This window comes from Mirounga leonina, unplaced genomic scaffold, assembly GCF_011800145.1.
Source record: "Mirounga leonina isolate KUSES-001 unplaced genomic scaffold, KU_Mleo_1.0 Mir_177, whole genome shotgun sequence".
In the NCBI taxonomy this organism is placed as follows: domain Eukaryota; kingdom Metazoa; phylum Chordata; class Mammalia; order Carnivora; family Phocidae; genus Mirounga; species Mirounga leonina.
In genome coordinates, this window is record NW_023270459.1 from 3915455 (window position 1) to 3940271 (window position 24817).

General features: G+C 50.0%; 3 protein-coding genes across 4 annotated transcripts; 1 reads left to right on the forward strand and 2 right to left on the reverse strand.

The window, feature by feature from the left end:
* Positions 1-11924: 11924 nt before the first annotated feature.
* Positions 11925-20531, reverse strand: TBCB (tubulin folding cofactor B). The gene is made up of 6 exons (XM_035023810.1): positions 20328-20531; positions 19672-19815; positions 16003-16099; positions 15178-15369; positions 12331-12403; positions 11925-12194 (listed from the first exon to the last, which is right to left on the reverse strand). Exons 1-6 carry the CDS (start codon positions 20439-20441, stop codon positions 12080-12082), a joined length of 735 nt encoding a protein of 244 aa, XP_034879701.1. The 5' UTR covers positions 20442-20531; the 3' UTR covers positions 11925-12079.
* Positions 20532-20792: 261 nt separating this feature from the next.
* POLR2I (RNA polymerase II subunit I) lies at positions 20793-22303 on the forward strand. Of its 2 annotated transcripts, none has more exons than XM_035023830.1 (6): positions 20793-21107; positions 21231-21285; positions 21599-21672; positions 21762-21836; positions 21941-21992; positions 22196-22303. In XM_035023830.1, exons 2-6 carry the CDS (start codon positions 21238-21240, stop codon positions 22256-22258), a joined length of 312 nt encoding a protein of 103 aa, XP_034879721.1. In that variant the 5' UTR covers positions 20793-21107; positions 21231-21237; the 3' UTR covers positions 22259-22303. The 2 variants fall into 2 exon arrangements, with proteins under 2 accessions (XP_034879721.1, XP_034879720.1); XM_035023829.1 differs by having other exon boundaries at positions 20795-21153.
* A 47-nt stretch (positions 22304-22350) lies between these two features.
* On the reverse strand, positions 22351-24677 carry OVOL3 (ovo like zinc finger 3). Its single transcript, XM_035023862.1, has 4 exons — positions 24584-24677; positions 24445-24509; positions 23054-23255; positions 22351-22559 (listed from the first exon to the last, which is right to left on the reverse strand). The coding sequence occupies exons 1-4, from the start codon at positions 24675-24677 to the stop codon at positions 22351-22353; spliced, it is 570 nt and encodes a 189-aa protein (XP_034879753.1).
* Positions 24678-24817: the final 140 nt, after the last annotated feature.

Below are 24817 nucleotides of genomic sequence, written 5' to 3' on the forward strand. Positions count from 1 at the left end.
TCCCACTCATGCCATATCTCTCTCTGTGTCAAATAAATAAATAAAATCTTTAAAAAAAAAAAAAAGTCAAAGTCCTCACCATGGTCACCAAGCTAGGGATCTGTCCTGTCACCTCTTTGACCTCAGCTCCTCCCTCTTAAGAAAGTGAGAAGAAACCCTACTGGCAGCTTAACCTGGATGTTCCCAGCTGAACACTGACAAGGAGGCTCTGCAAGTGCAGCAATACCCAACCAGCCCATCTCCTGGTGCCTTGAGGGCTGCTACCCCATTACCAAGGCCCTCTCTAGCCACGCCTTAGTGCCTCCCCTCTTAGTGCCTCAAGTCTGCACATTAGTCGTCTCAGGAAGGTCCTTTCAGATCTTTGATTTAATGCCCACACTCCCCACCCCACCCCACCCTTACACTGCCTTTATCATTTATCACCTATTTTTTTTTTTTTAAGATTTTATTTATTGGGCGCCTGGGTGGCTCAGTTGGTTAAGCGACTGCCTTCGGCTCAGGTCATGATCCTAGAGTCCCTGGATTGAGTCCCGCATCGGGCTCCCTGCTCGGCAGGGAGTCTGCTTCTCCCTCTGACCACCCCCCCCCATGTGTTCTCTCTCATTTTCTCTCAAATAAATAAATAAAATCTTTAAAAAAAAAAGATTTTATTTATTTATTTGACAGAGAGAGACACAGCAAGAGAGGGAACACAAGCAAGGGGGGTGGGAGAGGGAGAAGCAGGCTTCCCGCCGAGCAGGGAGCCTGATGCGGGGCTCGATCCCAGTAACCTGGGATCATGACCTGAGCCGAAGGCAGACAGACGCCTAACGACTGAGCCACCCAGGCGCCCCTATCATTTATCACCTATTAACATAATGTATAGTTTATCCAGTTCTTTGTTTTTCTCCCCCACTAGAATATGAGCTTCTCAAGGGACTGCTGTCTGTCTTGTTCACTGCTGTGTACCTACTTCCTGGAACAGTGCCTGGCACATCTTAGGTACTCAGTAAATATTTGTTGAATGAATAAAATGTTCTGTGTGAATTTTCTCATGTATTTCAGCACCATTGATGAGATAGTGCAGCAAGCCTTACTAAAGCCCTCCACCATCTTCCAGATTCCTTTGAACTCAGGCTTGGTTATGTGACTTGTTTTGGCCAATCAAATGTGAACAGAAATATTGGGAGTGTCACTTTTAATATTTTAAATTTTATTATTTATTTAGTTTTTTAAAGATTTTATTTTTAAGTAATCTCTACACTCAATGTGGGGCTCGAACTTACGACCTGAAGATCAAGAGTTACATGCTACACCAACTGAGCCAGGTAAGTGCCCCTTATATTATTTTATTTTTAAGTAATCTTTATGCCCAATGTGGAGCTTATACTCACAACCCAGAGATCAAGAGTTGTATGCTCTACAGACTAAGCCAGCCAGGTGCTGGTGGGAGTGTCACGTTTTTTAAAAAGATTTTATTTGTTTATTTAAGAGAGAGAAAGAACAAGTTGGAGGAGGGCAGAGGGAGAAGCAGACTCCCCACTGAGCAGGGAGCCCGATGCAGGGCTTGATCCCAGGACCCTGTGATCATGACCTGAGCTGAAGGCAGATACTTAACCGACTGAGCCACCCAGGCACTCCCAGAGCATCACTTTTAAATGTAGCATTCAAAAGCCAGTGCAGGATGCACTATGCTTTCATCCCCTGCCTAGGCAGCTTTGGGAGCCAGACAAACAAAAAAGGTGCCACATGAAGGAAGCTACCTGGAGCCATGGCATGGAGGACATCTGGTTGTTTCTATGAGCAAGAAATAAAATTTGAGGAATTAGTCTACTAAGGTCTAGGGCTCATTTGTTACTACAGCATAACCTAGCGTATTCTGACTGATGCAGGTAGAAGTTATTACTATCATGCCAATGAGAAGAGAGATGGGATTACTTGTCCAAGATCACACAGCTGGTAAGTACCAGAGTCAAGATTTAAACTCAGTGGGGGGCCTGGCTGGCTCACTTGGTAGAGAATGTGACTCTTGATCTCGGGGTTGTGAGTTCGAGCCCCACATGGGGCGTAAAACCTATTTAATTTAATTTTTTTAAAGATTTTATTTATTTGAGGGGCGCCTGGGTGGCTCAGTCGTTAAGCATCTGCCTTCGGCTCAGGTCATGATCCCAGGGTCCTGGGATCGAGCCCCACATCGGGCTCCCTGCTCTGCGGGAGGCCTGCTTCTCCCTCTCCCACTCCCCCTGCTTCTGTTCCCTCTCTCACTGTGTCTCTCTCTGTCAAATAAATAAAATCTTTAAAAAAAAAAAGATTTTATTTATTTGAGAGAGCATGAGCAGGGGGGAGAGGGAAAAACAGGCTCCCTGCCGAGCAGGGAGCCCGATGCAGGGCTTGATCCCAGGACACCGGGATCATGACCTGCGCTGAAGGCAGATACTTAACCAACTTAGCCACCCGGGCATCCCAATCTTTGAGTATTCTTAACACTTCCTGAAATGTTGTTAAATTCTGCTTGGACATTTGGGCCTTCCTTTCTCAATCCCTCCTTCCCTCCCTCCCTCCCTCCCTCCCTCCTTTCCTTTTTTTTTTTTTTTTTAAGATTTTATTTATTTATTTGACAGAGAGAGATAGTGAGAGAGGGAACACAAGCAGGGGAAGTGGGAGAGGGAGAAGCAGGCTTCCCGCTGATCAGGGAGCCCAATGCAGGGCTCAATCCCAGGACCCTGGGATCATGACCTGAGCCGAAGGCAGACGCTTAACCGACTGAGCCACACAGGCGCCCTCCTTTTTTTTATAATAAAAAAAATGGTGTCATGAAAATCCTTTTAGTAAAATATTTACCCACTTCCCTGATTATTTCCAGGGGCTAAATTCCTAGCAATGTCAGTGATGGATCAATAGATGGGCATATTTTCAGGCTTTGGACTCAAGCTACAGAGTCATTCTCCAGAAAGGTCATTGCCATTCACATCCCAACTGTGGTGGATGGAGTCTCTCATTGCCCTGAACTGTCCTCAGCCTTGGGGTACCATAGTTTAAGATCTTTGCTGATTTGCCAGACAAAAGGAGGTGTCCCAGTATTTTAAGTAACATTCTTGGGTGAGTGCTTGCTTCGGCAGCACATATACATTCTTGGGTGAATGTGGCTTTCATGATTTTTTTAGCCATTGATATTTCTTCTACAAATTGTTTTTTCATATTCTATGCCCATTTTTATTTGTTGGTTTTTCATGTTAATTTCACATTATTTTGTTAATATCTTCATTCATTGAGGGTGTTAACCAATTGTCTATCATTTTTGTTGCAAATATACTTCTCTAATGCATATTTACTTCAATTTTGCCTATGCCCTTTTTGGACATATAAAATATTCAGCTCTGAGGTGCCTGGGTGGCTCAGTCGGTTAAGTGTCTGCCTGGGGCTCAGGTCATGATCCCAGGGATGGAGCCCCACATCAGCCTTCCCTGTTCAGCGAAGAGTCTCTTTCTCCCTCTCCCTCTGCCCCTCCCCCCCCCTCATAAATATAATCTTTAAAAAAACCCAGAAGATTCAGCTCTTTGTACATCCTAATTCATCAGTCTTTTCCTTGATGGTTTGTTCCCCTCACTGTGTTGAAGTTCAGAATGTCTTTCCCCATCCAGAAGTTATTCAATATTTGTTGGTAAAAACCTCCATTAGATTTTTTTTTTTAAGATTTATTTATTTATTTGAGAGAGAGATTGAGATAGAGAGCATGAGACGGGGGAGAGTCAGAGGGAGAAGCAGACTCCCTGCTGAGCAGGGAGCCCGATGCGGGACTCGATCCTGGGACTCCAGGATCATGACCTGAGCCGAAGGCAGTCACTTAACCAACTGAGCCACCCAGGCGCCCCTCCATTAGATTTTCACTGTGCAATTCTCCCACACACATATTATTCAAATCCAACTGGAATTTATTTTGTTTTATCATGTAAGATGGTATTCCAAACTGATATTTTTCTCCAAATAAATGAGAGATCAATCCAACTGATGCGACACAATGCTTCTATCTTATAAATTCATCTTTTTTTGAAGATTTTATTTATTTATTTGACAGAGACATAGTGAGAGAGGGAACACAAGCAGGGGTAAATGGAAGAGGGAGAAGCAGGCTTCCCTCCGAGCAGGGAGCCCGATGCGGGGCTCAATCCCAGGACCCTGGGACCATGACCTGAGCCGAAGGCAGACGCTTAACGACTGAGCCACTATTTGACAGAGACATAGCGAGAGAGGAAACACAAGCAGGGGGAGTGGGAGAAGCAGGCTTCCCGCAGAACAGGGAGCCTGATGTGGGGCTCGATCCCAGGACCCTGGGATCATGACCTGAGCTGAAGGCAGACACTTAATGACTGAGCCACCCAGGTGCCCCTATCTTATAAACTCTTATGTTCTCTAGTCTGGCCAACCATTCTGTTACATTATCCAGTACATTGTTCTTACACTAACACCACATTTTAGATTGTGTGAACTCCATGAGGACAGGGACTTTGTTACTGCAGTAGCAACAGTACCTGGTAAGGTTCCTGGGACATGGCAGAATCTCAATAAATATCTATGGGATGAATGAGTAAATGAACACGTGATTGAATGAGTGGATGGATGGGTGAATGAATACAATATGCCAGGCCCTGTGCTGGCATTGTGATTATTTATGTTGTGAGAAACATATAGTCCCTTCTGCAAAGCCCGTAGGTAGCCAGAAAACATTTCCTTAATCCTGTATCAGGATTTCAATCCTGTATCAAGCTTTCACTGCATAACAAACTATCCCAAAATTAGTAGCTTAAAGCAACAATAATTTTTATTATTCTTCATGATTTTGTGGTTCAGAAATTTAAATTGGCACAGCCTGGTTTTTGAGGTATCTAAGCAACACCTAAGGCAGGAGCAGGGAGCTGTCCTCTTGGCAACCACTCTAAATCGGGAAAGGATCTAGGCTAGAGACAGACCTGGGAATTGCAGGTAGATGGCAATTAAAGTCACAAGAATAGATCAGAGGAGAATGTGTAGAATGGGGAGAATAAAAGGACCCAAACTAGTGCTTTAAGGAACGTTCTGTATTGGGGCGCCTGGCTGACTCAGTCGGAAGAGCGTGTGACTCTTAATCTCAGGGTTGTGAGCTCAAGCCCCATGTTGGGTGTAGACATTACTTAAAAAAAAAAAGAGGGGTGCCTGGGTGGCTCAGTCAGTTGAGCGTCTGCCTTCGGCTCAGGTCATGATCCCAGGGTCCTGGGATCAAGCCCCGCATCGGGCTCCCTGCTCAGCAAGAAGCCTGCTTCTCCCTCTCTCCCTCCCCCTGCTTGTGTTCTCTCTCTTCTCTCTCTGTCAAATAAATAAAATCTTAAAAAAAAAAAAATAAGTCCCTTGGGTGCCTGGATGGCTCAGTCGTTAAGCATCTGCCTTTGGCTCAGGTCATGATCCCAAGGTCCTGGGATCGAGTCCCACATCGGGCTCCCTGCTCGGCAAGAAGCCTGCTTTTCCCTCTCCTACTCCTCCTGCTTGTGTTCCTGCTCTCGCTGTGTCTCTCTCTGTCAAATAAATAAATAAAATCTTAAAAAAATAATAAGTCCCGCTACCCTGAGACTGCAATGCTGGAAGGCCATGTAGAGGTGCTCTGGTTTTAGTTTCTGCTGAGCTCCCAGCCAACAGCCAACATCACTTGCCGCCAAGTTACTCAGTCACTTTGACAACCAGCCTAGTTGATTGGACTAGGGATTGGACTCCAATCCCAGCCAACTTCTGACTCAGACACATGAGAGATCCCAAGCTAAACCCTTCCTAAATTCTTGATCTACAAAAATGCGGGAAAAACAAAATGTCTGATTTAAGTTGCGGAGGTTTCGATCATACTTAATCCAGCAATAGGTAACTGGAACACAGGTACATTAAGTTCTGTTGCTGCTAACAAATTAAGACCAAAATTTAACAGCTCGAAGTTCACTCATTTATTTAAGTAATCTCTACACCCAACATGGGGCTCGAACTCCTGACCCTGAGATCAAGAGACACATGCAATTCTGACCGAGTCAGCCAGGCACCCGGAAAATGTAACTGCTTAAAACATTTATTATCTCATTTTCTTTGGGTCAGGAATTCAGGAGTGACGTAACTGGGTGGTGTGGCTCAGGAGCTCTCATGCGGATGCAGTTGGGTTGTTGGTCAGGACTGCATTTATCACAGGGCTTGACAAGGGTGGAGGATCAGCTTCCAAGCGGGCGCACTCTCAGGACTGCTGACAGGGGGCCTCAATTCCTTGCAGACTCTTTGCAGACCTCAGTTTCTCACCACATGGACTTCCCTATAGGGCTGTTTGAGTGTCATCACAATATGGGCAGCTGGCCTCTCCCCAGGCAAGTGATCCCGATACAATGCCTTTTATGACTTGGTCTTAGAAGTCAACACTGTTACTTCTGCCATGCTCTATTCCTTAGAAGCGAGGCACTAAGTCCAGCCTACCACACTCAAGGGAAGGGCTGTTAAAAAGAGAAGTGTCAAAGAACATGGAACTTTTTTTTTTTTTAAGATTTATTTGAGAGAGAGAGAGAGCACAAGTGAGGGCAGGGGTAGAGGGAGAGGGAGGAGCAGACTTGCCACCGAGCACAGAGCCCAACACGGTGGTCCAGGCAGGGCTTGATTCCAGGACCCCGAGACCATAACCCAAGCTGAAGTCAGATACTTAACTGACTGAGCCACCCAGGCGCCCCCTAACTTGGAACATATTTTAAAACCACCACAACAGGGGTTGCAAACTCAAGAGGCACATATGTACCTCTTCATGGAAGAATTCAAACAACACCCATAAATTATATGTACCCGAAAATTGAAACTGCATCTGACCTAGTTTCTGAATGTACCAGTTTATAGAATATACAGGAGTAGAAAAATATAGTAAAGGATACCAAGAGGTACAAACAGCCAAATCAGACTGTAAGAAATCCCACAGGAAGCTTGAGAGGGAGGAGGAATGTGGTAGAATAAAAGACTTATATATCAATCAAAAACAGTGTGTGAACCCTGTCTGTGATAAAATTTGGAAGTTTTTGGGTTTGCGAGTGAGCAGCTAAGAAAGAATTCTTGAGATGTTTTTGGTGCAAAAAGGTGATTTTATTACAGCATAGGGACAGGACCCATGGACAAAAAGAACTGCACTGGGATTGTCTGATTATATACTTCTTATTTATTTTTTAAAAGATTTTATTTATTTATTTGACAGAGAGAGAGCACAAGCAGGGGGAGCAGCAGAGGCAGAGGGATAATCAGGCTCCCTGCTGAGGGAGCCTGATGCGGGACTCCATCTCAGGACCCTGGGATCATGACCTGAGCCCACAAAGGCAGATGCTTAACTGACTGAGCCGCCCAGGCACCCTAATTATATACTTTTTAATTAGTGGGGGTTAGGGATAGCGTAGGTCTCTAAGGAATTTGGAAGCAATGCTTTCAGGGCCTTGAGGGGCTAGCTGCTGTTAAGATAAGGTTACCTTTAGGCTTTAATAAAACATAAACATTAAGGCATTAAGGCAGCATGACTTTCTTGAGGAAGGTCACGCTCTGCATGTTTCAGGTATCTGTCAGTGGGCTACAAACTGTAAGGAGACTTAATTTAATCTACATTTCTCTTACCTTTGTTTCCCTCATCATCTGGATTGTGATCTGAACAAACCAACAGGAAAAAGACATTTATGAGGGGTGCTTGGGTGGCTCAGTCCGTTAAGTGACCAACTCTTGATTTTGGCTCAGGTCATGCTCTCAGGGTCATGAGATCCAGCCTTGAGTCCAGCTCCATGTGGAATCTGCTTGGGATTCTCTCTCTCTCCCTCTGCCTTTGCCCCTGCTCCCTGCTCATGCTCTCTCTCAAAACAAATAAAATCTTGGACACCTGGGTGGCTCAGCTGGTTAAGTGTCTGCCTTCAGCTCAGGTCTTGATCCCAGTCCCGCATGGGCCTCCCTGCTCAGTGGGGAGTCTCTTCTCCCTCTGCCCCTGGCTTGTGCTCTCTCTCACTCACATTGTCTCTCTCAAATAAATAAAATCTTAAAAAAAAAGACATTTATGAAACACCCGGAGACTTCTGAATACTGACCTATATTAGATGTTAAAGAATTATTGCATTTTTTTAGATGTGATTGAAACTATCTTTTAGAGATAGGTACAGAAACATTTCCAAATGAGACGATATATTGCCCGAGATTTGCTTTAAAATAATGGAAGAGGAGAAGAGGAAGCGGAATAAATAAAACACGACTGGCCGTATGTTTGACAGCTACAGAAGCTGGGTGATGGGTCCTTGGGAAATCCTTAACTATTCTAATTTAAAATTATCTTAATACGTTAGGGAAAAAAGATTTAACTGTTTAGAAGACAGAGAAGAGGGAAAGGGGGATATTTTGTCATTTAAGATGTGAGCGCCTTAATAAGTCAAACAGAGAAAGACATGTATCATATGATCTCACTGATATGAGGAATTCTTAATCGCAGGAAACAAACTGAGGGTTGCTGGAGTGGGGGTTGGGGTGGGAGGGATGGGGTGACTGGGTGATAAGACACTGGGGAGGGTATGTGCTCTGGTAAGCGCTGTGAATTGTGCAAGACTGTTGAATCTCAGATCTGTACCTCTGAAACAAATGATGCAATATATGTTAAGAAAAAAAAGAAGAAGAAGGTAGCAGGAGGGGAAGAATGAAGCGGGGGAAATCGGAGGGGTAGATGAACCATGAGAAATGATGGACTCTGAAAAACAAACAGGGTTCTGGAGGGGAGGGGGGTGGGAGGATGGGTTAGCCTGGTGGTGGGTATTGAGAAGGGCACATTCTGCATGGAGCACTGGGTGTTATGCACAAACAATGAATCATGGAACACTTCATCTAAAACTAATGATGTAATGTATGGGGATTAACATAAGAATAATTAAATAAAAATAAATAAATAAATAAATAAATAATTGATTAATTAATTAATAGTGGGGGAAAAAAAAAAGATGTGAGCGCCTTCACCCGGCTTGATTGCCGACCACAAGCCTAGAGAGTGAATGACCGGTGGAGATGCAGGAAAGCCGAAAGGAGGGAAGACGGCCCAGCCAGCTCCAGGCCACAGAGTGACCTCGTCTGGGTTCTTCCAAAAGGCCACAAGGGCCGCTCTGGCGCCCCCGCCAGGACGTCGGTTCCCACCCTCTATTAAATCCGACGGCGGACCTGCAGCCGTCCACGCCTGCGCAACACCGCCCTCCGCGGAGGAGCCCACGTCCCTTCACCCCACAATTCCCCGCGACCTCCGCTTGAGCTTCCGCTGAACAAAACGAGGCTGAGGTTATCGCATGGTTTTCTGGGAAATGCAGTTCGCATGCCAGGCTGGAACCACCGCCCAGCGCCAGCGAGAATCCACGCTTCACGAGGCCCTGGCGCGCGGTTCGCTGAGCAGTGCGCGGCTGCCCCCACGTGGCGGCTGGTGGTTATTGCACGCGTCTGGGCCGCCTGAGGTTGCAGAGACGGGAAACTAGCGTCGATCTTGGAATCTCTTCCGGAGACGGACTCACCCCAGATGTGCAAAGGTGGGGCGAACTAAGAAATTAGGGTGAAGAAATTAGGGGCAGGTCCCTCTGTGAAGCTTAAATAAAGCCAGCATTACTATTGTTGGCTGTGAGTAGTCGTTATTTATTTTTTTTTTAAGATTTTATATATTTGAGAGAGAATGAGACAGAGAGAGCGAGCATGAGAGGGGGGAGGATCAGAGGGAGAAGCAGACCCCCCGCCGAGCAGGGAGCCCGATGCGGGACTCGATCCCGGGACTCCAGGATCATGACCTGAGCCGAAGGCAGTCGCTTAACCAACTGAGCCACCCAGGCGCCCAGTCGTTATTATACCTACTGGTAATATCTACTGAGTAGGCATTTACCTATGTGCCTGGAGCTGATTTAAGCGCTTACTACGTAGTAGCTCACTTAATGCTTACAACAGTCGTTTGGGGGGGAAGTGCTGTCATTACCCCCGATTTATAGGAATGAAGCTGAAACCTGGAGAGAAGGAATACTTGTTCAGTCCCCCAGGGGCCGCATGACAGAGCTGGGGTTTGAACCCAGGCTGCCTGGCTTCCCAGTCTGTGCTTTTCCTCAGTAAAGTTACACTACCTCTCTTAACCTACTGAATAATCCCAAGTTTCTAATTGGTACATGAATCAACTCCAGCAAGCCATTAAGCATGTTCAGTAACTGATTTAGCTCAGCTCCAAGACAAAGGTTGCATTCAGCCTAAGTTTGTGTTTAACAAAGGGATCAAGTTCCTGATGGGCATGAATCACCAAAGGGATGATTTCAGGCCTACAGAGCCCTGTCCCTTCTTGTTCAGGTGATTCCTATTCAAATGTCCCTATCCCAGCACCACTAGCCGATTTAGTGATTTTGTTCTCCTTCCCCCACTGCCAGCAACCTGATTCATAATTATCACAGTGGGAAAAAAAAAGAGAGAGAGAGGGACAATCTGCCTTTACCTCCCAGGCAAGGACTGTTTCCACTTCATGAACATGTCCCCAATATGAGGCCTGACATACAGTGGGGGGCTCAAAAACTGTAGACAGTGTTGGATATTTACTGTCTTCCATCTGCAATGACCTGAGGACTTACGAAATCAAGGTTCATGGACTCTGGCTGAACTTAAATTGGTAGGTGCTGGTTGGGAAGTTGGGGGACCTCCCCTCTAAGGCTCCTCACTCTGACAACTCCCTGACACTGTAGAGGCCTAAGCCTTGGGATCTTTTTCTAAAATAACCAGTTATTTTGGTTTGGGTTTTTATACATTTGACAGTTTCAGTAGATGTACAGGTACGTATCTATCACTGTGGGTGTCTGATGTGAATCTCAGTGTTTCCTGTGTATATGTGTGGCTTCCCCGTGTGTGAATCTGTGAGTCACCCCAGGAAAAACTTCAAGGAGTTAACGAGGGGCTTCTGCACATTCAGACACATGCACAGCGTGACCCAAGTTCCCCAGAATGCAGGGACTGCATGCGTACAAGTCATACCTGAGGGCACAATGTGCTTTGCCCAGCTTGACAATGCTATGAGGGGCTCCATGCTACTTCCATTTTTTTTTTTAAGATTTTATTTATCTGACAGAGAGAGACACAGCAAGAGAGGGAACACAAGCAGGGGGAGTGGGAGAGGGAGAAGCAGGCTTCCCACTGAGCAGGGAGCCCGACGCGGGGCTCGATCCCAGAACCCTGGGATCATGACCTGAGCCAAAGGCAGACGCTTAACGACTGAGCCACCCAGGCGCCCCTATTTCTAGTCTTTTGATTTCTTTCTTTTTAAAAGTATTATTAAATGAACAGGTAAGGTCTCCCACCCACAGGAACTGTGGTGGAACAACTTACTGACCCCCAATATCCCTTCTCCCCAGCTTCTGTAGTATAGGAACTTCTGATATTTGGCTAGGAACATGGTTGCCCAGAATAAAAACTACATTTCCCAGTCTCCTTTGCAACTACAAGTGGCCATGAGACAAAATACTGGTCAATGAAATAGAAACAAGTTTTGAGTTGCACATATTCCTTAAAGGCAAGAGGTATCCTTCCCCTTCCCCTCTCCCTGGTGCCTGGAGCTGATGATGTGGAAATCATGAGAAGGGAGAGCAATAAGATATATGTATGGAGACTGGCCTCTGACACAGAGGGATCACCAGCTCTTGGTGATTACATGAGACTTTACATGAGAAATAAACTACCTTGTTTAAGCCACTATTATTTTGGGCCCCTCTGTTATAGCAGGAAAAACATTACAGTAACTAATAAAGGACAAAGAACAGTCTCATGGGCCCCCAGCTATCAGCTAAGGAATAAAGCCTCATCCTGCCCAACCTCTTCTTTACCCAGCCTCCTATTTCACCCTCACCTACCCAGCCATCGCCCACCCCTCTGGTAATCATCAAGTCCTCCAACACCTCCCAGGTTTCCAGCAAATTTATTGCATGAGTCTCAAAAGTCAATGGCAAGGTAAATAAAATAAAAATGGGCTCAGGGAAGAGGGCCATGGGCACACACAGGGAGGGGCAATGAGTAGGCGAATTAGTTGGAGCAGGGGGATGCCTTTCCTTGGGTGTCACATCTCATCCAACCCATAGTCTTCCTCGGGAAAGTCCCCCACTGTCACAACCGAGGGCTTGACGAAGGCGCCATACTTGGCCTGGCATTCGAAGTAGCGTTTCCCATTCACGCTGCAGGGCATGATGGGGGAGGCAGTGGTCAGAAAGGGCCCCAACATGGCTCCCACCCCAGATGCTCACCCACACGCACTTATGCGTATAAGGACACATATGCACACACAGATGCCCAAACGGGATTGCTTATTACCTGCCATCGTTTTTCCCTAGTGGCTCATCATAGCGGACGCCAACCCAGTAGCCAGGCTTGAAATCTGTGAGTCCTGCCCAGGGAGGAAAACCCAATGAAACCTCTGGATGCAGCTCACCCCAGATTCATTCCCACCGAGTACAAAGCCTATCCTGGCAAAAACCTCTCCTTGCTACCACCCAGGGCTACCTCCATCTCCTGCCCAGACTAATATCGTAGCCCCCTTCACTGGTCTCACTGTTCCTAACCCGGATGCCCTATTTACTCAACACCCCCAGTTGGAGGAGTCTGTAAAAATTTAAAGTAAACAGCACCACTACCTTGCCCCAAATTCCTCAAAGGCCGCCCATCCCACTTGGCATAAAATCCACACTGCTTATGATCAAATGACAAGGGTGCTAAGACTATACAAGGAGGAAAGAATAGTCTTTTCAACAAATAGTTCCGGGACAACTAGATATCCACACACAAGAGAAGTAAGTTGGACTATCTCACATCACACACACAAATTAACTCAAAATGGGCCTAAGACCATTATGCAAAACGTAACGCTATAAAACTCTTAGAAGAAAATATAGGAGTAAACCTTTATATTGGGCACTGGTTTCTTAGATATAATACCAAAAACATAGGCAACAACAACAAAAAATAAATTGGATTTCATAAAAATTTTAAGATGTTCTGCTTCAAAGGACACTATCAAGAAAGTAAAAAGACAACCAACCTACAGAATGGAAGGAGAAAAAAAAGAATGGGAGAAAATATTTGCGAATCATATATTTGATAAGAGAATTGTATCCAGAATATATAAAGAATTCTTACAACTTATGGGCTGCATTGTGCCTGCCAAAATTCACATGATGATGTCCTAACCCTCAATACTTCAGAATGTGACTGTGTTTGGAGACAGGGCCTTTAAAAAGGTGATTAAGTTAAAGTGAAGCCATTAGGGTGGGATATAATCCAATCTGATTGGTGTCTCTGTAAGAGGAGGAAATCTGGACACCCAAAGAGACACCGGGAATGTGCCCCCACACAGAGGGAAGACCACGTGAGGCCCCAGCAAGAAGGCAGCCATCTCAAGCCAAGCAGGCCTCAGAAGAAACTAAACCCGCCAAGGCCTTGATCTTGGGACTGCCAACTTCCAAAACGCAGAGAAATACATTTTTGTCATTTAGGCCATCCGGTGTGTGATTCCTTGGTTAAGGTGGCCCCAGAAAACTAATACACAACTCAACAACAACAACTAAACCACCCAGTTAAAAAATGGGCGAAGGATCTGAATAGACAGTTCTCTAAGTAAGATACACAAATGGCTCGTGGAAAGATGGTCAATCTCATTAGCCATCAGGAATGCAAATCAAACCCACAATGCTGTCCCACGTCGTACCTACTAAAATGGCTGTAATTAAAAAGACAGATAATAAGTGTGTTGGCGAGGATGCGGGGAAGCTGGAGCCTTCATACACCGCTGGTGTGCCCATGACATGGCACGGCTTCTCCAAAGTTAAACAGAGTGACCATGTGGCCCAGCAAGGCCACTCCTACGTGCAAAAACATGAAAACCCGTGTCTACACAAAAACTCATACAAGAATGTCCACAGCAGTATTATTCGTAACAGACAAGAAGTGGAAAGACCCAAACGTCCATCAACTGATGAACGAGTCCGTAAAATGGGGTGTGGCCAGTCAACGCGGCATCAGTCGGCCATAAAGAGAAACAAAGCACCGACTCGTATTACAACACAGATGAACCTCGAGAACTCAGTGAAACGAGCCAGTCACGGAAGACCACGTCTTACAGGACTCCAGTTATACGAAACGTCCAAAACAGTCTCTGTCTACAGAGACAACATTGATTAGTGGCTGCCCAGGACTGGGGGGGTCGAGGTTTCAGAAATGGGGAGTGGCTGCTAATGCTTACGGAGTTTCTTTCTGGGGAGACGAGAATGTTCTCAAATTGACTGTGGTGATGGCTGCACAATTCTGTGAACATACTTAAGGCCAATGAACTGTATGCTTGAAGTTTTATGGTATCTGAATTAATAGCTCAATAAAGCTGTTATAAAAAAACAACCCAGGCACCTGGGTGGCTCAGTCATTAAGCGTCTGCCTTCGGCTCAGGTCATGATCCCGGGGTCCTGGGATCAAGTCCCATGTTCGGGCTCCTGCTCAGCGCGAAGCCTGCTTCTCCCTCTGCCCCTCCCCCTGCTCATGCTCGCTCGCTCTAATAAATAAGTAAAATCTTTAAAACAACAACAACAACAACACCCAACTGCTCTCCACTGTCTTTGAGGCCCTGCATGGTCCGGCCTCACTCCTGCCCGGACCTTACCTCTTACCCCTCCCCTCATTTCCTTCCCAAGAGCCATGAGCCTCCCTCACTAGCTTCCTTCCTGGGCCTCAGACAGGCCCAGCCTGTTCTCGCTCCCGGCCTTTGCACTCCCCGTGCCCTCTGGCTGGAGCACCCTTTCCTTCATGCAGTCCTTCCCCCAGGAAGCCTCCGGGATCCCTCTCGAGGACGGGTCTGGTGCTGCCTCTCAGCTCCCACAGGCCCCTGAAGCTTCCCTCCTCCCCGCCCCCATCACCTTGGCCCGTGCCTTCCCCATCTCAGCTCTGACACGGCGCCCTGTGCATTCACCTCTGAACTGACCTCTCCGGCCTCCGTCTCCTCCATCACAACACACGCTGTTCTGCCTCTGCATCCCACTGCCCTGCATGAACACTCTGGGCTGTCACTGTCATTGCTGGGTCTGTCTCTCCTGCTGGACTGGGATCTCCCTGAGGGCTGGGTCGCCAGCACTGCCCACCTCCAGGCCGAGCAGAAAGCCTCCTTGGGCCACATACCTACATACATGACGGTGCCCCGGCGAGGGAGCTGCCCCGGCACCTGCACTTCACAGCGGCTGCCCACGGGGATGGCGCTGGCCTGGCTCTTCTCCTCGTTCAGGCGCTGGCTGGTCTCGGCCTCCTGCTGTGCCCGCTCCTCTTCGTTGTAACGGCCTAGCTTGCTGCGCTTCAGGAAGGAGCGGACTGAGTCTGAGGGTGGGGTGGGGGACAAGGCTTAGACATGGTTTCCCTGGTGTGGCCTCTGGCCTAAGGGGATCACCTTCCACCCGTACAGGGCCAACGTGCAGAGAGAAACTCTTCTGGGAGTTGGAGGGCTGCCACCCACGCCCCGAGTCTCCCACTACAGCCCTGGCTTCTCCCCAGGACTCCTGGGGCCTCTCCACAATCCAGAAACTAAAAAGAAGGTGCCTGCCTCCAGTCTTCCCATTACCCCATCTTCCTACATCCCTTCAGTATCATATTCCCTCCATCCAGCCTCTCTTCATCTTACTCATACACATTCGGATCTGTTTTGCTCATGCCCCCAGGGCAGTAGCAAAACTACCCTCCCCACCCCAGACTTCCCTCTCATGCCCCCGTCTGCTGGCCCACGCTCCCTCACACCTCCCAGCCCCAACTCACACCCCACACCCTGTGCCCCTCCAAGCCCTATCTGTCCACACACCAACTTCATCCCACGCCCTCCACTTGCCATGTCTGTCTGTCCCCACTGCCCACACCACCAACCTCCCCACAGTGTCCCTGTCTGCCCCCAACCTCTATCCACCCACACAGATGCCTTCTGGCCCCCACAGGCCCCCATCCATCCCTCTGTGTCTGTACCTTGCCTCTGGTCATAGGCTTCTTGTGAGATCTGGTATTTCTCCACCTTGGACACATCCTCATACTCCCCAAGGTGGGCACCACTGTGGTCAATGACCTGTAGTGAGGGGAGGGAGGTCAGTGGGGAGCAGGGCCTGGCCTGGGAGGGTTGGGATGCTGGGGGCTGCACGTTACAGCATTCCCTGGATTTAAGTCTCTCCATCTAGGAAAGGCCACATTCCTCTACCCTCACCTTTACCCAGGCCTTCTCTCCTCTCCTGAGCCTAGCAGAAGGGATGAGGACAGGTGGCCACACTGGCCATCTCCCCTTCCTCACCCCCATCCAAGCCCTCAGAGGCTGGATCTGCCCCCAGGCAATCGCCACATGCTGCCACTATCACCACTGATGGTCCCCAAGTCACTGGAACTGAAGGGTAGAGCTCAGGTCTTGCTCCTGAGACTTTTGGGCAGCACATCTGCCCTCTTTGGCTATCTGGGACCCTCCTAAGCTGGTCCCAACCTCCAGACCCGGAAGCATCTCTTCCTGTCCCACCCCGCAATATTCAATCACTCATTGTTACTAAGCTCTTCCATGGCACCCAGCTGGGCTGGGTGCTGGGTGCTAGGGACACAAAGAGTGCTTATTCTGCTGGGAGACCAACCCTAAACAAACACATCTACTAAACACCAGACGAGGGGCACCTGGGTGGCTCAGTCGGTTAAGCGACTGCCTTCGTCTCAGGTCATGATCCTGGAGTCTCGGGATCGAGTCCCGCATCGGGCTCCCTGCTCAGCAGGGAGTCTGCTTCTCCCTCTGACCGTCCCCTCTCTCATGTGTGCTCTCTTTCACTCATTCTCTCTCTCTCAAATAAATAAAATCTTAAAAAAAAATAAACACCAGACGATGACAAGGTTCTACATATATAAGTACCACAAAGAGGCTTAGGAGCATGAAGAGTGGTCAGAGAAGGTTTCTTTTTTTTTCTTTTTAAGATTTTTAAAATTTATTTGACAGAGAGAGACAGCGAGAGAGGGAACACAAGCACGGGGAGTGGGAGAGGGAGAAGCAGGCTTCCCACTGAGCAGGGAGCCCGATGGGGGACTCGATCCCAGGACCCTGGGATCATGACCTGAGCCGAAGGCAGACGCTTAATGACTGAGCCACCCAGGTGCCCCCAGAGAAGGTTTCTGAAAGGAGGGGATGCCTGAGCCAAGGTCTAAAGGCTGAGAAGGAATGACAGGCACCAAATCTCGGGTGCAGAAATGTCCTTAGCCCTTTTCAGGAACAGCAAGGATGCCATGGCGGCTGGAGTGGAGACCCAGGGGAGGCTGGGAGACACAACAGATCACTGCAGACTTTGGCTTTTACCCAGACTGAGCTGCAGCCAGGGAGGCTCTGAGCCAGGAGCACCCTGACCTGACTCAGGGCCTCACAGCCTCCTTCTGGCTGCAGGTGGGGAGCATACTGCAGGCCCCCCCTCCCCCAGGAAGGGCTGCTGTGGAGTCCAGGAGTGAGATGGAGGTTGGGACAGGGCAGGCGCAGTGCGGGAGAAGAGCGTAGACTCCAGATAGATTCCGGAGGTGGAGTCCACAGGGTTTGCAGACAGACTGGATACAGATGAGAGGGAAAGACAGGGGTCAGCAAAGACCCTTAGGTGTTTGGCCTGAGCCACTGGGCTAACACAGCAAAACAGAAACGGCCCTTTTCTCTGGCCAGGATCACTAAGAATTTCTACTTTCTGTATTAAGGATCTTGTAAATTTGAGGTGGCTATTATTTAAGGCAACAAATATAGGTTAATATATTTTATATACATACTTAAAAATTTTTAATAATCTCTGTGCCTAACATGGGGCTTGAACTCACGACCCTGAGAGCAAGAGTCACATGTTCTACCGACTAAGCCAGTCAGGCGCTTCAAATACAGGGAATATTTATAAACAGGAAAAGAATTTAAAACAAAAAAAAATTCCCCAGAGGTTCCACCTCTAGGAAACCTTCCTCAACTGACCTGAGGAGTGAGAGGCCTGTCTACAGCTGAATCCATGTGTGAAAACCTCCTGTTTGAGGATGCCATGACCCGTGCCAGGCCCACCAGCATCCGGGGCTGAGGCTGCCCACTTGTCAGCCCGAAGTCTCAGTCCTGGGGGCCCAGCACTATCCTGACCCACGCCCACTATGATCCAGGCCCCACTGCACCACCTGGACTATGGAAGAAGCCGCCTCCCTGGTCTCCCTACTCCTCTGGTCTTCTGCAGTCTGCTCCCCACACACAGTCAAAGGGAGCCTGTGAACACCTGAGCCAGACCAGGACTCTCCTGGCTCAGAGGCCTCCCCTGGCTCCCACTTCTGTCCACCAGAGGAGAGGCCACTCCTCAGTCCTTGTACTTAACTGTGCTCCCTTCCACCTCAGTGTCTGCACATGCTGTGCCCTTCTCCTGGAGTATTCTTTTCCTTTCCTCAGTTAACTCTTCCTATTTTCCAGGTCTCTGCTCAGGCATCACCTCTTCCAGGAAGTCCTCCCAGACCTCACTGATAGGTCAGGTTCCCCCAGTGTCAGCTCTCCCAGCTCTGTGAGCTCTTCCTATATGGCTCTCGTGTCTCTGACATTTCATATTTGTTCCCGTGAATGTTTAGCTAACATCTACCTCGCACACTGGACAGAGCTAAAACAGAGACCTCGTCACACGTGGCTCACAGCTATAGCCCCGGCATAACACGGATGCTCAATGAACACTTAAGAGGTAACAAAGAACCAGTTCTCTGAGCACAGTGACTTCCAGGGTCATGCAGATTGAGGCGAAAATTCTAACTATAGTTCATCCTTAGGAAAATAAATTCCATCCTGAAGCTAAGTTTTATCTTGTGCAAAATGGGGTTAATCACACCATCTTCCAAGTCTTATTTTACGGATTCAGGTCAGTATCCAACAATGATTCACTGAGCATCTTCTCTGTACTAGGCATTATTCCAGGTGCTGGGGGAAATGCACAGTATGTCACTGGGTGCTAGGAGCTAAGGACAAAAACCAAGTAAAGTGGCAAAGAGAGGAGATTTAAATTTTATACTGAGGTCAGTGAAGGCTTCACACCCTCCAAGTGTGTGAGGAAGGGTGGAGTGAGCCATGTGAAGCCATATAAAAAAGAACCATGCAGGCTTAGGGTATATAGCACTTGCAAAAGCCCTGAGGTGGAGGTCACCTGGGATGCTGGGATATCTGAAGAGTAAGGGGCGCCGGGGGCGGGGGGGACAGAAAGGATGATGTGAGTTGATGCATGCAGAGGTCCTCTGTGTTCCAACTTCTCCCAACGCATCCAAGTCTCATCACTCACCCTGACCCACCTCAAACTATGCCTCTGTACCCTGTTCCCTCCACCTGGCATGCTCCTCCTACCCCTTATCCTAAGTTGCCCTTTCCTCATCCTTCGGGTCTCAGCTCAGGCATCCCACCTCTCAGGAAGCCTCTTCTGATACTTCCAGGAGTCAGGTACCTCTCTGAGGGCCCCCAATTCCCTGGGCTTTTCCCAGCCCAGTTCAGACTACTCTGGCTGTCACTGTCCAGTGATGGCTCTGTCTCTCTCCCTGCTGAACTGGGGGCTCCATGAGAGGAGGGCCTATCTTGGTTATCACACAGAACAACGTACAGCAAGTATTTGTTCAACAAATAAATGAATGGAGGGGACGTCTCACGTGGATGCGGCAGCCGTCGTCTACGGGGTACGAGCCCAGCAGTGCATCCTCCTGATCCAGCTTGCTGTAGAACTTGTCGTCAGGTCCATACAGCTCCAGTTCCATGCAAGAAGCAGGACTGCCCACCACCAGCTCTAGTTTACACTGCGCAGGGAGCAGCCGGTGGAAGGCTGTTAGCGGCCCCACCTCCGCCCTGAGGCTCCACCCCTTGTTTTCTTTTTTTAAGGTATGTACTTGCAAATTTATATATTTTTATATTTTTTAAAGTAAACCCTACGCCCAACGCGGTACTCGAACTCACGAACGGAGATAAGAATCGCAAGCTCTACCAGGGGAGCCAGCCAGGCGCCCCTAAGCTCCACCCCTTGTAACAACCATCATCCCATCCTTGCTCCTCCAAGAAACCCACCATTTAGGACCCACCTGGTTATCCCTGGCCACGCCCTATGCAACCTGTGATTTCCCCTGGCTTCGCCCCCAATTTCTGGAACCTCAGGTTCCCTCTAGCCCCGCCCCTCCGAGGCCCAGTCCCCAATCTGTTCAACCTCGGTTGATCCCCGCCCCTCCCCGCGTTCGGGAAGCCCCTCCATTTCTCCTTTGCCCCGCCCCCTCAAACCCTACGCCCCGCCCTCCGGACCCCGCCCCCACGGCCACACCTTGAACTCAGCGATGGTGAGGCTGCGACTGTACCGCTTTTCAGAGCGGAAGCTGTTGAGAGAGCTGCTGATGAAAACGGTCACTGTGGGCGCCGACAAGCCCGTCACCTCCATCTCGCCACACCCTGCCGGGGTCCGCAGCCCGGTCAGTCGCCTCACACCAGCTCCGCAGCCGCCGCCGCCGCTTCTGGGATATCAGCCCCTCCCTCTGCTCCCGACCTGGCCAATCCATGCTCTCCCGCAAACAGGGTCCGCCAATCGTCGCCGTCTCTTTTTCACGCCAGGAAGCGGGCTCTCCCGTACTCGTGGGTAGGCCCAGCCAATCCTGAGAGGTCTTCCATGGTGCCTAGTTCTTCCAATAGCCGCCCGGGAAACTGCCCGGGCGAGCGAAGGCTGAAGCCCACAGGAAGGACTGGCAAGAGTTACCTCGTCCGCGCATGTGCAGCCAGCAAAAAGCAATAGCTTCATTTATGCTCCCGGCCTTGCATATTACGTAAAGCATCGTATTCCTGGCTCTCGTACCATGCTATTCTACAAACGGGGGAAGCGAGGCTCAGAAGTTGGAGCCAATTACCGCAGGATATCAAAAAAACTGAAGCAAGTTACTAATCGAACCTCGGCGCAGAGCCAAGCACAAAGCCCAGGGGGACAGTATGTGTTCGTAGCTCCGCCCCTCCCTTGGCGAAGCAACTAGGCTTGACCCTTCCCGCGACCGGTCGCGCGGCGGAGCAAGTGCGGAAGGCTGGCTTGGCGGGCAGTGCGTAGCTATGGAGCCAGACGGTACTTACGAGCCGGGTTTCGTGGGTATTCGATTCTGCCAGGAATGGTGAGCCTGGGCCTGCGAGTGTGTAAGGGAAGCAAGTAATGGCCCCAGGACTGACCTCTGACCTCTCCCTCCCACAGTAACAACATGCTTTACCCCAAGGAGGACAAGGAGAACCGCATTCTGCTCTACGCGGTGAGCACGAGTCTGCGGAGTGCCCGGGTCTTCCCAGAACGGTCCACCTGTTCCCAGTGTGCCCCCAACCTACTCCACGTGACCCTTACTCCTTTTTACGCCTCCTACGCCTTTTGGTCTCGCCTCCTATCCCCCGAGTGAACCCTACTCTCTTGTCTTGCCCATCCCCGAAGTGATTCTCAATATACCCCGTTCTCCCAACTTCGAGACTCCATGCTCTAGTCATTCCCTCCGGGGAAGACCCAGCCTTCCCTTCCAGTCGCTTCCCGGATCTCTCCATGACCCCCTCCCCGCCACACTCGCCCTCTCGTAGTGCCGGAATTGTGATTACCAGCAGGAAGCCGACAACAGCTGCATCTACGTCAACAAGATCACGCACGAAGTGGAGTGAGTGGCAGCACTAGAGCCGGGGGACGGGGTTGTTGGCTTGGGAAAGGCCTGGTCTGGGCATAATTATTCACCTTCTATTCCCTCAGCGAACTGACCCAGATCATCGCTGACGTGTCCCAGGACCCCACGTTGCCGCGGACCGAGGACCACCCGTGCCAAAAGTGAGAGCGCGCTCTTGGTATTGGGGATGGAGAGTGGCTCGTCCTCACTGGGTGAAGGGAGGAGGGAAGGGTATGGTTGGCTGAGTGGCTGACTGTCCTCCCAGGTGTGGCCACAAGGAGGCGGTGTTCTTCCAGTCACATAGTGCCCGGGCCGAGGTGAGCGACAGGAGGAAGGCTTTCTGCGTGTCCCAGGGTTGGTCCTCCCCGGGGGCAGGGATACCAGTATTGGGGGGGACCCTTACCAGTGGGGAAGGCCCCTTTGCCTATTATCTTGGGGTGCGGCTCTGCTGGATGGAGGTGGTGTGTCGTACACATCCATGGGGTGCAGGCCCTTCCTAACCGTGCACCCTTTCTGGCAGGACGCCATGCGCTTGTACTACGTGTGCACGGCCCCACACTGTGGCCACCGCTGGACCGAGTGAACTGTTCTCTCCTATGTGTAATAAATTCTGTGTTTTGTGCGTGCATTTCCTGCGTTTATTTGCCTCCCGTGGGTTGTGTGGGATGCACATTCTCAAGCAGCGCGATGTAGGGCGCGGTGCTGCACGTAGGCGTCCGGCCTCGAGCAGGTGAAGCCGCAGTCCTCGCACACATGCAGCTTCTCACGGCGCTCACGATAAGCGTAGCTGGCCGGCTGCCTGTGCACCTTGGCAAGATGAGCTTCCAGTGAGCAGCGCTGTGTAAATGCTTTTCCGCAAGCTCCACAGCGGAATGGCCGGATCCCTGTGCAGAAGGGCGGCGGGGGGTAGGGGGGGAGGACAGACAGGGCAATGGCCTCCAAACCAAAGCCTCTCCACCTTGCCCTCCATGAGCATTCCTGCATTCCTGCTCCGAGGTGTCCAGACTCTGCCTGTGTCCCACCATGTGCTACCTCCACCCAGTGCAAATGTGGGCCAGACGCCTGTGTTCCCCACCTGCTCATCAGGATATTCCTTCCCCAGGAGGAGGAGGGAGGCTTTTCCTTGCACCCTTCCGTCTAGGACCTGAATCCTGTAGCCACTACTGTCTTCACGCTGCACCCCTCAGCAGGCCTCCACCCTGGCACCACCTTAGCACCCAGTGGCTGGGGGCCTAAGTAGGAGGTGTTCCAAGCCGCCTGATGGCTGAGTCTTCACCCCATGAACACAAACGCTGGAACATCCTGGGCACCTCTCTCCCATTTCATTCCAGACTTCCCTGGGGCCCAGCCGCCCTGCCCCGCCCCTGCCCCTCCTCACCGGTGTGAGTCCTCATGTGGTGCTTGAGGTCGAAGGCATCGTGAAAGCCCTTACCACAACAGTGGCCCACGTGACGGCGCGCGGGGCTGTGGCACTTGAGGTGTCGCGTCAGCATGCGCTGCAGAGGGAAGGCCTTGAGGCAGAGCAGGCAGCCAAGTGTCCCCAGGCCCCCGGGAGCGGAGGCCAGCCTGCCCTGCATGGGCTGTGGGAGGGACATGGGAGTTAGACCCCCCGGCCGGAGCAAATGGAATACCTAGAACCAGGAACCAAGGAGGGCTGGGAAGGCTGCTATTCGTGTGTGCAAAGGCCTTCCCTGGCCCTTCCCCGTTGCCTTTACCTTGCTTTATATTTCTCCATAGCACGTCTTCCAACGTAACATAGTTACGTAACATAGTGGATGGCGATTTCCTTTTTTTTTTTTTTAAGATTTTATTTATTTATTTGACAGAGAGAGAGCGAGAGCAGGAACACAAGCAAAGGGAGCGGGAGATGGAAAAGCAGGCCTCCCGTGGAGCAGGGAGCCCGATGCAGGGCTCGATCCCAGGACCCTGGGATCATGACCTGAGCCGAAGGCAGACGCGTAATGACTGAGCCACCCAGGCACCCCGTAACTAGATTTTTCTAATTTTATTGTCTATCCCTGTAGCCCCCACCAGATTATAAGCTCCAGGAAGGATGGAATTTTTGTCTTATTCCTGGTAAATCTCCATTGCCTAGAACACTTCCTGGCTTTGAACAAATACTGAAATAATTGCAGTCACATTTCTATTCTGGCTAGTGCTTTCCTTCTTCCAGGGCATGCACAGCTGAATATCCCTTCTGAGAACCCCCAGTCTTCCCATCCTGCTCCTGTCACCTTTTCTGGTCTGACATAGAGCAAATCGCCAGGGGCGCCTGGGTGGCTCAGTCGTTAAGCGGCTGCCTTTGGCTCAGGTCATGGTCCCAGGGTCATGAGATTGAGGCTGTGTTGGGCAGGCTCCATGCTCAGCGGGAAGCCTGCTTCTCCCTCTCCTACTCCCCCTGCTTGTGTTCCCTCTCTCACTGTGTCTCTCTCTGTCAAATAAATAAATAAATAAAACCTTAAAAAAAAAAAAAGGAAATCGCCATCCACTTGGCTTTAATCTTGTTCTGCCCCACTGGACAGAGGGATCTTGGGATAGGAAATGTGACTGCCCATGCTAGGGAAATGGTGCCTGGGATGAAGCCGAACGGTGAGCTCTACTAAGAAAGGAAAGGCATTCCCAGCAGAGAGAACAATAAGTGGAAAGGTCCTGAGGCTGGAGGGGCATGTGCAATGGGCTTGGGAAGTAAGGGGCAGTCAGGTTATGTTGAGGCTGAGAGTGGGCAGGGATGAAACTGAGCAGGGTCTTGTGGTCCAGCTGCAGACTTACCGCTACCCAAGGGTCTCCGAGGCCAGAAGACTGGTGTGCTGGAGGGCCCTGCTGGTTGCTGCAGTCTGAGGAGAGAAGCCAGACGGTGATGCTTTGTGTCTCACCTACCCCTCACCTCCAGGCCCAGTGAGGGGCCCACCTGGGACATAGGCATCTCCCTGGAGCTGATCAGGCAGGTGGCCCCAGTTGGGTGGCTGTGGATGCCGACTCCTGACCAGGAAGGCACGGGGCATCACCTCCAGGAATGGTGAGATGGCCCCACACAGACGACTGCTTCTTCCACCTACAGTCACACCTCAGCCCCAGGATGACTGGAGGGGGAAGGGAGGGAGGGAGGGGGGAGCCCTGGAGGAGACTCATTCTCTCCATGCAA